At 41.5% G+C, this 13,413-nt stretch overlaps 1 protein-coding gene across 7 annotated transcripts in view; it reads right to left on the reverse strand.

Moving 5' to 3' along the window:
• Positions 1-10,024, reverse strand: part of LOC128507046 (mitogen-activated protein kinase kinase kinase kinase 4-like) — a 58,148-nt gene extending 48,124 nt beyond the window's left edge. For 4 of the 7 annotated variants that reach the window (XM_053477674.1, XM_053477675.1, XM_053477673.1 and 1 more), the window contains exons 1-2: positions 9,584-10,024; positions 9,205-9,270 (exon numbers count right to left, since the gene is read on the reverse strand). In XM_053477674.1, coding sequence (XP_053333649.1) covers positions 9,205-9,270; positions 9,584-9,640 — 123 coding nt within the window. In that variant the 5' untranslated portion in view covers positions 9,641-10,024. The remainder of the gene's footprint in view (positions 1-9,204; positions 9,271-9,583) is intronic. The other 3 variants (XM_053477677.1, XM_053477676.1, XM_053477678.1) reach the window with 2 other exon arrangements.
• Positions 10,025-13,413: the final 3,389 nt, after the last annotated feature.

Consider the following 13,413-nt stretch of genomic DNA (forward strand, 5'->3'; position numbering starts at 1 on the left):
TTTTTAATCAACCAATCACAATCCTTGAATTGCAGCATCGTCTTTAGCAACAGGGTCAACCATACCTCCTCAAGATTTTTCTTCTTTTTTCTTACTCAGAGTTGCTCTGAAAAGTTTCCTAAAATCACTTTTAGTCTAGGACTCCCAGCTAGGACTTTTTAATCTAAGATAGGATCTCTCTGAGAGAAGTCTAAGAAGCTTTGTAAATACAGGCCCAGGTTTCAGTAGTATCACTGAGGACCCTACCACCTTTGCTTGCTGTCCTATAAAACTCATGCACATGGTTACTTCCAATTGGAAAGTAAGTTAACTCTAGCATGGACACTACGCAAAGTCAAACCACTAGGTAAAATAGTGACTCCATCCCATTCGGGTCAGAATGTTTGGATCGAGGGGTTAACATAAAAAAATGTTTTATTCTGCCCCATGTTAACGCATTTTACGACCAAAGAAAGTCCACTTGTTTGCTTCCAACAATTAGTTTTATGGACTTGTCCTCCTACGGATAAGTGGAATAAAAAAATTGAATATCTGAAACAAATTCCACTTTAAAAAAAATAAATAAATAAATAAATGTTTCGTAGTAACCGTGAATTGAATTACCACTTGATGATCGATTATCAGCCTGTTAAACGGTCTGCTGATACCGTCCCGAGGTTTTGCGTTTAAAAGGGGACGCAGAGTCGCTGTTTCTCCTTCCTGAAGTGTCTCATCACTCTCAGAGTCAGGTGAACCCCTTACTGGGACACACTGTGGGTCCATATGGCCTTGCTTGGTATTAGACAGCATTAGACAGCTTGTACTAAGAGGATGTGTTTATCCACAGCCAGTTGAACGCCGCAGGCGGACTCCAAGCTGTGCTTCTGCAGCAGCTCTGATTAGAAATGCAATTTGGATTGTGTTTTTTTCCCCCCCAGTTCAATGAGTATATTAGTAAGTGCTCTCATGGAGAAAAGAAAAGTCTGAGAATAGAGGGAAGGGGGGAAAAAAAGGGTTCAATTGGTCTAATTTCTTTTAAACAGGTTAGAATATTAATATAAAATCAGCGAACGAATAGAATCCCGGACAAAATATTATCATTCAAATGCACTTCCAAGGATGGGGAATATTTCTCGGTGGGGAAGCGCAGGGCAGACTGCAGGTGCCATCCACGCGAGCTTGCAGCCGATTGCATCATCCCTCACGGCTCAGCAGACGAGTCATTAAGGTTGTTAAGTTGGGCCACTTGAGCGGATCTCGCAGGAGGCATATAGACGTCTGTACAGAGCAGTGCATAACCAGATTTAGAGCCATCGCTGACTGCTTCTTCTTTTAGAACCGACTATATACAGTATGCTTTATTAATACAGGAGTCACAGTATAGCAAATTCATACAATAAAAAAAAAATAAATAAAAGAAAAAAAAAGAAAAATAAAGGGAAAAAAAAAAAAACAGCTTGGGTACGTAATCTCTGGATTAAAAATGGCTGCAGATGGCCTAACCCTCTTACATGGTGGTCAATATCAAGAGCCAGTGTAGACCACACATAATTGCCAATAACTTGAAAGCTTCAGGTCTCCTGTGAAACCGATCTATTGAATTTGTTTTTTTACGTTTAATGGTTTTGTCTTTCCGTGGCCTGTCATACTCGTCAAAAACGTGGTTGCATTATCCATCGTAATATCCTAATAAAATTATCCTAGGACAAAAGCCTGCGTTTCTGGATGATTGCTACTTCGCGCGGGAGATTAGCCGTTTTGTCATCCATCTTGCCTTGATAGTAGTTGTAATGCACTTAATACCGAGCTGATAGCCAGTTATATTACCCACTGGGAAGACAGAATCACTCATGTGGATTAAATGGATTATGACGGTCTCGAGTGCTTTGACTATCTGGCTTTTGCATCACATCTCTGGAATAATCCATGTTGTGAAGTCCTGAACGTGGCTAAAATGTCCAGTGGGTTATTTTTGTTCGCTGAGGCACTGAAGAGGAGCTAGCCATCTTAACGCTGCCATGCTTGAAAATGGCTGCCATAGTAGAATAACATGGGAGACGTTTAGACACTGTGTCTCATAGGGATGCTATGCATACGACAGTATCTAGGCACTTGTTCGATTTGTGTTGGGATGCTGAATTTTATAAACATCCTGACTGAACAGACATTTTCAGATTTTGTTGTAATTCTAAGCAAACCTTTAAAGCAAATAGTTAGCGCCTACCAAAGGATGCTGCGCTGTGTGTGCACCACCTGTAGGATCATAGAGGAACTGCAAGCATTTTGCAATCCGTCATACATACATTGCCAAACAAAAGAACCGTGATGCATTACTGAATCGATTTTTATCCCATCTATAAGTGTCTCATAAGCCCCACAGCAGACTACCAAAGCTAGTACTGGATTGACGTGAAAAAAAATAAAATAGGCGTTTTCTCTTGATCATAAACTGGCATACGACTTGCCTCCTCCTGCACGGCACTAGCCAAATATAGCAGAAAACAGGGCCTTGTTCGCTAGTTACCATGAGACCAAAACAAGTAAACAGTAGCCAAATGGGTTCGCTACACAGACTGACCTGTGAGCCAGCGGCAAGATTTTCTTACAAACATGAAGCGGTGCTAGAAAAGCTGATAAAAAAAGAAGTAGCGGAAGCTTGTCTTTGTCGAGATGCAGTGGTTACTTCTGAGCAAAAACCGCACAAGGGGCCTTTAGAAGGGATTCTGAAATGGTGTGTAATAATAGGGAAGAAAAACACGGGTAGGAAACACTGAAAAAAAAAGGGATGAAATGTCTGAGCGCTATATACAATACATAGTTCTGCTCTGCTCTAGCATGGCAAGTCTGGACCCAAGATCCATCACAGGAACAAGAAAAGTAAAAATCGTCTCGCTGTCCAGGCACACTGGCGACGCAATCAGCTGCCTTTTTATCTTGCTGTACTAACTTCTTTGCATAATTATATTTGATCAGTTTTTGAAAAACACTGGACTGTTACTGCATAAAATAAATAAATAAATAAAAAATAAAATAAACATACACCCTCTTCATGATTCTTGGTACAATAAGAGTCAGGAGGAAATCCAAAACGAGTGCAGAACCTTCTCACATGGACACATGGCACAAAACCTTGTTTCTGTAAAAAATTGCAACCAACAATATTTGCTTTCCCTGAAGATAAAGGAGTCCTGAAGTGGACAGACTGTTTACGTGTGTGTGTGCGCGTGTGTGTACTCTGTGTGACCCTGGATGCTGGCAGTGAAACATGGCAACTGGTTGATGGCAGAATTCTTGCCCTCTGTTGGGCATTCCCTAGACTGAGCATAAATAGGTCGAGCTATTTAAGGCGCCTCGGAGTAATTATGCATCGTGGAAAACCATCCCACCTCTGGCATTGAAGATACAACCAGAGTTACAGTTTCATTCATTCAAATGCAACAGGAGAGGAGATATGGCGGAATGCTCATGAAGGTAAGCTCTGGGGTCAAAGCACGACCAGCCACTAACCCCGAGGAAGAGTTAAGTGGTCTTATGAGATTTAATGAACCACTATAAAAGAAAAAGCCCAGCTGGGATCCGACAAATGATGCAAACTGGAGTCTGAAGAGCTGGAGGGGAAAACTAGTTTGACTATATATGGCCGTAACGTGGGGAAATTTGTTACTTGCTCGCTCTCGTACAAGAATTTAGTGTCTTTTCTGTAGTTTGGGGCGGTTTTAGTAAGAAGGCCACCTGAGGATTTCCATCCCCGAATGCCAGCTGGCACAGCGACAGGAAAAGCGATAAAAACCTCAAGCAGATTCCGTGAAGCTCTGCTCGTGCTCTACAAGGCATTAAGACGGCATCGGTAAAGCCTTTTACTGCTACTGTTCGAAAAATTAAGCTTCTTATTTCCACACGCCATTAGTTCTTTTTGCCTAAGTGTAGATAAGTGTACGAACGTTCTGCCGGCAAGGCAGAGTCGAATTGGGCTGTGAAGTCAGGAAAGACAGCCGTGTGTCGTAACGGAACGAAGGAAAAAAAAAAAAAAAAAAAAAAACACGAACGGAAATACATAAACAGGATTGATTATATACCTTTAAGCTGGCTTTACGACAAAAGGTTACATCTCATATCACCTCTTCCTTTTTATTCGCAGTGAATCTACAGGGGAAAACAAAAAAAACAAGAAAAAACGTCCGAAATTTGTAAGCGAATTTTATAATTGTTCCAGTTATATAACTGGACGCAACAATAACATGAAAAAAAACCCACAAAAACAGGTTTGATGAGAAAAGGAAGTGGAAGAATGCCGTCGGACGTGACACCGCATGGCATGGATTGCACTGCTGTCGCGAAATAAATGCCGCGCTTAAACATTACATCGTCTGTAGAGGAAGATATCGGATACGCGCTACACCCGAGGTTCTTGATTGCGGCCAGACAATTACACGCAGGCTGTGGCTTCTAGTCTCGACGTGTGATTTGTTCCCAGACACTGGTGTGTTTGTCAGGACTGTCAGTTGATCAGATATGGTCAGGGTCTGTGCAATCATGCGCTGCTGTGGCACAAAAAAAAAAAAAAAAAAAAAGGGGTCAGGTGACAAACAGACCGAGCGGTGAATCACAAAGGAAACAGGAGCTTCGGTTAAGGACGGATGACTGTTAACACCAGTAAAGGAAGGAAGAGCTGTTTTGTTTAAAGTTGCAAATTCGCGCTGATGAATCTCAGTCCGCTGCAAATTCCAAACTCCTACGTTAACGTCACGCCTACATCACATCGTTGGTTAATTAATCCTGAGTGAGCGTTCTCCACTGGACAAGATGACTGTTTTTATTTTTTGCAGATGTGCGACAATCAGGACAAAAAGATCAAAGCAAACGCTTTAATAATAAGCAGCTCAAACACCAGGAACCACCGTCTTGAGTTTTTGTTTCCTATGAGCTCACAAGACCAGGCAAAAGTTACCACTGACAGAAATGAAGGCATGTTTCACATCCTGTCTCCGTTCCTCTTCACTTAATTCAGGTTCCTGACAAATTCGACAAAAAACAAAAAAACTGAAAATTTTCGATTTCAGTTTCGATACATCAAAGTCCAGCATGAAGCCAGGGGAACAAAACTGGGAATATTTTTCCCTTCCTGTCAAATACATAATAATAAAATGATGAACAGTAGGTCCTGATCTGCCCTGGTGTGTCTGAATTTCCAACTGAAATCAGAGAAGTGATTTGAAACCTTTGATAATCCATTCATTCTGCGCATGTGAAATAACATTAGGTGACTTGGAGTCACTGGAAAGGACATTTTGCTTCCGTTCCTGATCAGTAAACTCAGCTCTCTCCTACCAGTCTTTACGTCAGACTTTTATCCACTGAGTCTATAGCTGAGGAAGTGGCACGGCCTTTGAAGAAGTGACTGAACTCTTGTAACCGTTCATAATACAGACGGTGTTGTGTTACCCAAACTCAAACCAAGAGTAAAATACGTCTTCCTCTTTTTCACTTATATTTCAGGAAGATGGAACACCTTCAAACATGTCAAAAAAAAAAAAAAAGTTCTCGTAAAAATATTCTTATGTAATGCTTTGAGATCAGAAGTTGGAATTTCTAATCGGAATGATTTCAATCATGTAAATGTAGCTATTGACAGCTGCAAGTTTATGTATGTGGAAAAGGGCAGACAGCGCAGTCCGTTTAAAAACACTTGGATGGCTGGCTGTGTGTGTCTCAGGGGGTGGAAGCACGTGTTAACCTTCAACCTTCACAGTTGGTAGCTGTCGTATATATCAGGCACTAACTGATAGAGCTGGCTGGTGGGTGGGAACTGGCAAGTGACCAAGTTGTGGGGAAAAAAAATGGTGTGCATACATGTCGGCACCTTGGCAAGACTCAAAACTGAATCGGTGCTTTGTGAGCAAGCAAAAGGAACCCATGCACCGAGATTTCGTGCAGGAGTTTGCAACCTCAATGTTTCTGGGGGAAAAAACCCTATTAATTGATCTAATTATGAAGAAGTGTGAATCCTGACACACTAGAATTTATGTTCCTTTCTGTGGGTGTACAAACTTTTGCATGCAGAATTACAGTATAGCTTGCCTACAATAGTAACTTACCACAAAAAAAGGCTAAATCCTACAATAAAAAAAAAAAAAAAAAGCTCTCAATTTACGGGCCATGGGTCGTACTAATACTAGGGTGGTGTCTCTGTGCTTTCGTCTCCAACCGACACGCTCGTTCATTCCCCGTGTGAAAAGAGAAGCCGTTTAAACAGCCCACTGAAAGCCAAACAAAACCACCTTTGTAATAAAGCAGTTAGGGCTCTTAGTGACACGACGACAGCTGCTGCCTTCAGCGTTCCTGCTCATTCGTCAGCCTGCTAAACAAGACGAGCAAAACCGGCCAATTGGAGGACTCGATAGGACAGCGGAGCGATTCTACATGCAGCACGCGCTCTGTTAAGAAAGGGCGGGGGAGGTAAAAGACAAGACATTTAGTCGGGCCAAACCGCACGGCAGTGTATCAAAAGGTTTGAATATTCAACGGCGGGTAAGCAAAAGGGCGACATTGAGCGAAACTTGACTGAGGAAACACCGAGCGCATTATGAGCTCTTCATGGGATAAACGCGCACGCCCTTCAGGGAGCTTCCAGACAGGGACGACACGTGACACTAACAACTTGCACTGATGTTTCACAACAAGAAATGCAGCCATAAATTAACCAAAAATGAGTTGTCATTAAAAATACAAGAGGAAAAAAAAAATCCACTTTGGAAATAATCAGCTTGAGAAGTGTTACAGTAACATCACATCAAGCTGAATCATAACTGACTTTGATTGGGTTGATTATTTTCCTAGAAAGTTGAGCAGCATCATGTTTTTTTCCGTACAAACCTGAATAATGGAGAGCAATTTTTTTTTAAATTAGTACTCCGTGTGTGTGTGTGCACGTAAACATCGTTCATGAAATTATTCCCAAGCTTGTTTTTTTTTCTCTACATTTAGTTGTCTCAACATGAAACCTGGCACACCTTAACCCTTAATTTCTGTTTATGCATAAAATAAGGAAAGACGGCACATTTACAGCGTTTTCGTCTTTTACAAGCGACTTCTAAATTTCCAAATGGACTAAAATATAATGCTCGAACAAGCGTAAAGAGCAGAGTCACCTCTAATGAACTGTACTGAACAAGTGGGAGGGTACAGTCGGCTTGTTTAAACCACTAAAATTAACATGAGGAGTGCGTCACGAACACACTTGCTCTGTGTAGTTTGCTGAATATGCATGAGTGTATTACATCAGTGTAGCAGAACGTGCACATGGACACACAAAAGAATTCAGACCGCAATTGTAAGCGGTTACACAGGACTATTATGCATGCTTTGCATAATTAAAGCTGGGATAAACTGATTAAAAATAAAATAATAATAACTATTAATATGGCTAAAAGAGATGTAATAAAATTAAACTTTTGCAGTGTCACGTTGATTATGATTAAAATTATTATTATCCATTACTCACCAAACAACCAGAACGCTCATTTTACTCAGACCATCTCTAATAATTTGCAATCAGGAACTCGTTTAACATTTTTAGATTTTTTTATTTATTTATACAGTATTAAATTTCTTGAACGAATACCAAGCAGAGTTTAAATAAATGCAGATTTTGCACCATTACATTTATTTCTAAACTTGATTCTTGAATCTGATTGGTCAGAATGGCTTCGCGAACTTTATAGAACACCACGGCATTGACCTGAATCCTTTAGACCCAGCTGTAATGGGAAGTTAATGGTGTATTCTGCTTAGATTTTACCTCAAAGAATCACAAAGTGTACGAGCGCTTTAATGCCTGAAGGTTTAAAATGTATTTATTTATGATATAAACGATGCAAATTGTTCATGAGCATGGGCGAATAGTTGAAAGAATTCAATCATATGATTTATACGCACTTCACATTCATTTATAATTTTATAGTGTTATTTTATGAAGATTATGTTTAACCCATGAAAAAGTCAATCTTTCTTTAAGGAGAAGGTTTATTTAATGTCCACCGGTTGATTTCTTCACACAAGTAACTTTTCTATCATGGGAATGTTTGCGTGTATTTGGTTTCTTGCAAACCTGACAAACTGCTTTTTTTTTGTCTTAGCATTGAGAGCGAGATAGCGAGGTGGTGGTGAAGGAACCTTCCTGATGCAACCCTCTTATTTTATCCGGGTTTGGAAACCGGCATTGCATCCAGTGGCTGAGCTTTGAACATCGGCTGGGAATCGAACCCACATGGCAGGCAAGAAACCTACTTTACCACTGAGCCAACAATGTCGCAGATTAGTGCATTAGTGTACTTGGGATTATTTTAACCCTGTTCAAATGTAGCAGCTCTTCTAATCCAGTTAGACGCAGTCATAGACCTTATGTGAAGGAGGAAACGTTTTCCTTAATTTAACGTCAATGTGTCCTGTGTTGTTTTACTCTACCCTCGAGTATAGTAGTAATGGTCCTAAAATATAATACATTTTTAAATAAAATAAACATATATTTTTAAACAATTGTATTTATAAAATAATTTAAATACAATTACTTTATAAATGAGACAATAAAAGGTAAGAACCCAAGGCGTCGGGACAAACTTCCTTTTCCCCCCCCTCCCCTCGCTCAATGTAAAAACGGAAGTGATGTCACTTTCGCATGCACGCGCAAGCAGAGCGAGACGGAGCTCGTGCACGGCACGTTACAGACAGAGACTGGCCGTTTTTTTCCCCCCACTATCAGGACAACACACAAACAAACACAAAAAAAAGTTGTGGATATTGTAAACGAAACGCAATATGGTGCGACATGAGAGCGTTGTATAAGGGTGGGGAGAAAAGGAGAGAGATAGAAGGAAGAGAGTAAGGATAAGGAGGAGAAAATCTCCAGCTGGAGAGACAAAAGACAAAGCCAGACGCTGGGAGTTACATTGTTCAAAGTGGACAGCGCGAGACATAGTGCGTTAACTGCAACCGCGGTGAAAGTCAGCTTTTCATTCTTCCTATTAACGGCTACAAAGTCACACTAGACGTGATAAGTCGCCTAATAAACTGATTCAAACACGCCTTTGTCCACAACAAGCTCAATGTAACTCCACCCTAACAGGTTTATATATACACCAGCAACGTCTCACATTTAGACACTAAATAATCATCATCATAATAATAGTCTACAACAATCCTTAAACAACATTAAATCATGAATCTAACCTTGTATACTTGTCCATATGTGCCATTTCCAACCACTTCCACTAACTCAAAGATCCCAGCAGGGTCCTAAAGGAGAAAAAAGAAGAAGAAATAAAACAACCATGTAGACGTGTAACATCATTCAAGAAACATTATTATTATTATTCGTAGCAGTATTAAAGTGTAGCTGAAATAAACAAGAAAAGCAGCTGTTGCTTTTGGGGCTTCATTTCCAAAACACACAAGCCAGGGTTTTTCAAACAAAGGAAAAACAAGAGCTGAACTTCAACACACCAGTGTGGTTTTGGTTTACATACGAACATGGACACACAAAAATAATGCAATACAAAAAAAAAAAAAACAGTTTAGAGCTTACAATAAATGTACACTCAACACCCACCCTTAACGACGACAGGTCTATATCGACAAGACTTTTAGCCGGAGAGTCGTTCGCCATCTTCTCAATAATAATAAATACAATATCTCCTCTTCTTCACTCTGAACCACTTGGACATCTGCCCTCAGTCGGGTCTCACCACGAGAAAGCAAAACGGCTGACTCCGGTGCCGTTCAAGTGAAACACACATGCACACACACGCGCACACGGTTTAGTCCATGTTGAGGTGGCAGAGAGATTGTGCATACAAAAACACACAAACACAGGAAGCCGGTCCGCTGATTCACACTGAGGGAAGGGCAGGGCTTAGTCAAGACAACGCGAAAATTACTCACAAAAACAGTCACGGGTTAAACCTAGGGCTGAAATTAATCATCAATTAGAATGAAATAATCATCATTACACTTCAAGGGGTTTCATATAATGAGGAACAGGGTGCTCGCGCTGTCTGAGCCGCGCGCACGTGCGTCCTGGGTACTCGGTAGGGTGGTCGAAACGAAAGGGCGTGGCTAATGGAAACAATCGGATTACAGTTTAGCTACAGTGCGCTAATAAATCACTCGTCCGCCTGTTTAACTCCCTGCCTTCAGCTCCAGGCTTGCCTTATGCCATGGTAGACATGTAACAATGATCTAAGCCCAATAATAAATCAAACTCACATCATGATAACAATGATAATTCCAATCTACCGGTCTATCTTGTATTGACCATTGTAAAATTATTAAAAATTTTACGACCATGATAGGACCTCCAGTGGCGTAGAGGTTAGCACTGACACCATGCACCTCCAGGGTCCTGGTCCCGATTCGGTCTGTGTGCATGGAGTTTGCATGTTCTCCCTGTGCTTGGTGGGTTTCATCTGGGTACTCTGGTTTCCTCCTATAATCCAAAGACATGCACATCTGGCTTTCCGAAATTGCCATTCCTGTGTGAATCAGCATGTGAGTATGTGTATGTATGCGTGCCTTGTGATTAATTGGCACCCCATCCAAGGTATACCCCACCTTATGCGCTAAGAGTCCAGGCCCCAGTGACCATGTATACAGGATAAAGTGGTATAGACGATGAGATTATGGTAGGACCTCCAGTCACCTTTACATGCGTATTCGCACACTACGGGCATGACAGTTTCGCTAATCTACACGTTTTTGGTCTGTAGGAGGAAACCAGAGTACCCAGAGGAAACCCACCAAGCAGGGAGAGAACATGGGTGGGAATCAGACCAGGACCCGGGACCCTGGTGGTGTAAGGCAAACACTAGTGCTAAGCACTAAGCCTCTGTGCAATAGATTATTTTCATAATAAAATGAATGACAGAAAAAAGTGCATGGATATGATGAAGATTTTTGTAAGGAGGAGTTTATTTAATTTTGATGGGAGAAGTCTCCAGTGCAAGCAGTTACGGAGGAAGTTCTTCTGCACCTCCCCACCTCTCTGCATTCTGCACTGGCTTTTTCTAGCTGCCTAAGTTAAATTCAAAACACTGATGCTTGCCTGGAGGCGTAGTGGTTAGCATCCGCAGTTTGTAATAAATAAGTGGTCTAACAAATTCATGTCTTTATGAGCAAAGATGATGTAAGCATGCATGCCATTTCAGAGGACAAATGTGTTTGCATTAGAGTCAAATAAAAGTCACTTGTAATTATGAATGCAAACTGTCATGATGTGGAAGTACTATCCAAACAAACTTGGAATTGAATAATATGGCTTATAATGCACACATTCTAACTCTGTCTTTTTTTTTATAGAAACACAAGATTAATAAATAGAGAGGCCATAGATTAAAATAATTACAAATTACCCTCTGCAATGATTGAACATGCCTGTTTTACAGAACCACAGGAGGTGGACAGGGAGCCATCTGACCTTCAGCTGAATGCCCTCTAGTGGGAAAGGACATTCTTCACAACCATCTGTGCCTCCAGTCTATGAACCACCTTAAATTTAAACAACTAATGTACCACATACCAACAAGTGATCCACACTTTGTTATCTTCCATGTGGTGGTCTGAATAGAGAGTGAAAACATGCTAGAATTGAAGACTTGGGAGCATCAACCTGATAGCCAGATACTCTTACTAAATATTTTCCTTCTTGGTGTCCCTCATCCTGAGCTTAAAATTTCTGGACAGCACAGGCACTCCAATGTACTAGTCTGCAAGACAAAAGTGAAAGGAAAATCAAGTAAATGCAGCAATGAACCCACTCACAAGACTAGTTTCACAAAGTTTAGAACCCATTCTTATTGCCCCATCCACTAGACTGGGTTTGGCGCCCTGTTGTCGTCCAAAGATTTAGATATAAACTTCTATAGTAGCCAGCCACTCCTCCAGAACTGCCACACTGCTTTTGGTTTTGGACAAACCATTCTTTCCATAAGACTTAAAATATTGCAGACCGGTGCCAGCTTCATCCAGCTCCATTCATATGTGAAGTACAATTGCTGGAGGTTTAAATACTGCCTCTCTCTATATGGTTTTAGGAAGCTGATGTAGTAAATTTGGAGTGAATTGCTGTTCTGTTCACGTAAACTTCTGAGACTTTTTATGTGACCTCAAAGGAATCTTGTCACTTCAAGTTCAAATGGTAATAAAATGGGGACTTTATTTTCTGGCATGAATTCATAGTCAATCAACCCCCCCCCCCCACCCTCTCTACAACAAAGATTGACATTCTTGTGCCTAGAGCAAATTCTTCTGTGTTAATTGGCCCAGTGTGTGGAGTTTTTTGCTTTTAAATCAAGAGCGTAATTAATTTTATTTTTGCAACACATGAGCATTTTTGCAAGAAGAGTGTTCCTCCTGCCAATTTTCTCTGCGGAGGGGATTTTGATTAATGCAAGTGGCTTTAGTGACTCTTTTGGGGTCCAATTCAAGATCATGTTAATTCCAGGAGCCATTAAAGAATGAGGAATTGATTACCTGCTGCATCCATTATATGTGTTTCCCAGATAAATTCCAAGGTGACAGGAAGGTGTGGATTTCTTTGGGCATCCCTGTGCACACACCTCATCTTTACCATTTGTGCATTCCCCCACACTGAATCAGGCTTTGAAGGGTGGAGGTCTGATTACTACTTGAATGCCTCTGATATGTAACCCATTGAGTACTCAGTGTCAGCTGGTACATCCTTGCTCAAACATGCTTGCGGCTTGTGGAGAGACCCCGCAATCATAATTTGGCTTTACCTTGGTCCCATCAGGCACAAAATGGTTCACAGGGGAATTCCAAAAGGTTCGGGTGGGGAAAGGGATGGGAGAAGACATGGAGTGTGGAGAGCAAAAGTTAAAGAGAAGGTAAGGGGAACTTATTTGCCCCTGACCAAGCCGTAACTTGATTCTTAGGCCAGCTGGCTCACTGGGGTAAGCCTTGCTACTTGGTTGCACTTGACACACTGTTCCACCCCCTGTGAAAGATGGGTGACAAATTGCTCCAGCACTATGAGGTCAATGATCTCCTCAGGACTCCCAGCAGCCACTTACAACAGGCATTTAGGAGCTGTTGGGTGAATGCGAACAGGTGGCTGTGCTCACTGTCAGTGTTTGAAAACACTGGAGCTGCTGTTTTGCTTTTGGCCAACCTACTGTAGATGGGCTTCCAAACCATAAGCAGCACTAGGTGGGCCATCCACAGCAATTCAGGCCAGCCACATGTTTCGGCTACCCACTTAAACAGCTCCATGAATGCCATGGGTCCATTATGGGACTCCATCTCCACAAGGTTAAGATGGGGTGTGGCAGTCACTGGGAGCACTTGCCTATGTCAATCCTCCAATTGGAGGTGCATAACTTGCCATGAGGACCTCTGTGTGGTGGGTGTTATGGAAGCTGGAAG

The sequence above is a fragment of the Clarias gariepinus genome, chromosome 18, assembly GCF_024256425.1.
Source record: "Clarias gariepinus isolate MV-2021 ecotype Netherlands chromosome 18, CGAR_prim_01v2, whole genome shotgun sequence".
NCBI classification, from domain to species: Eukaryota; Metazoa; Chordata; class Actinopteri; order Siluriformes; family Clariidae; genus Clarias; species Clarias gariepinus.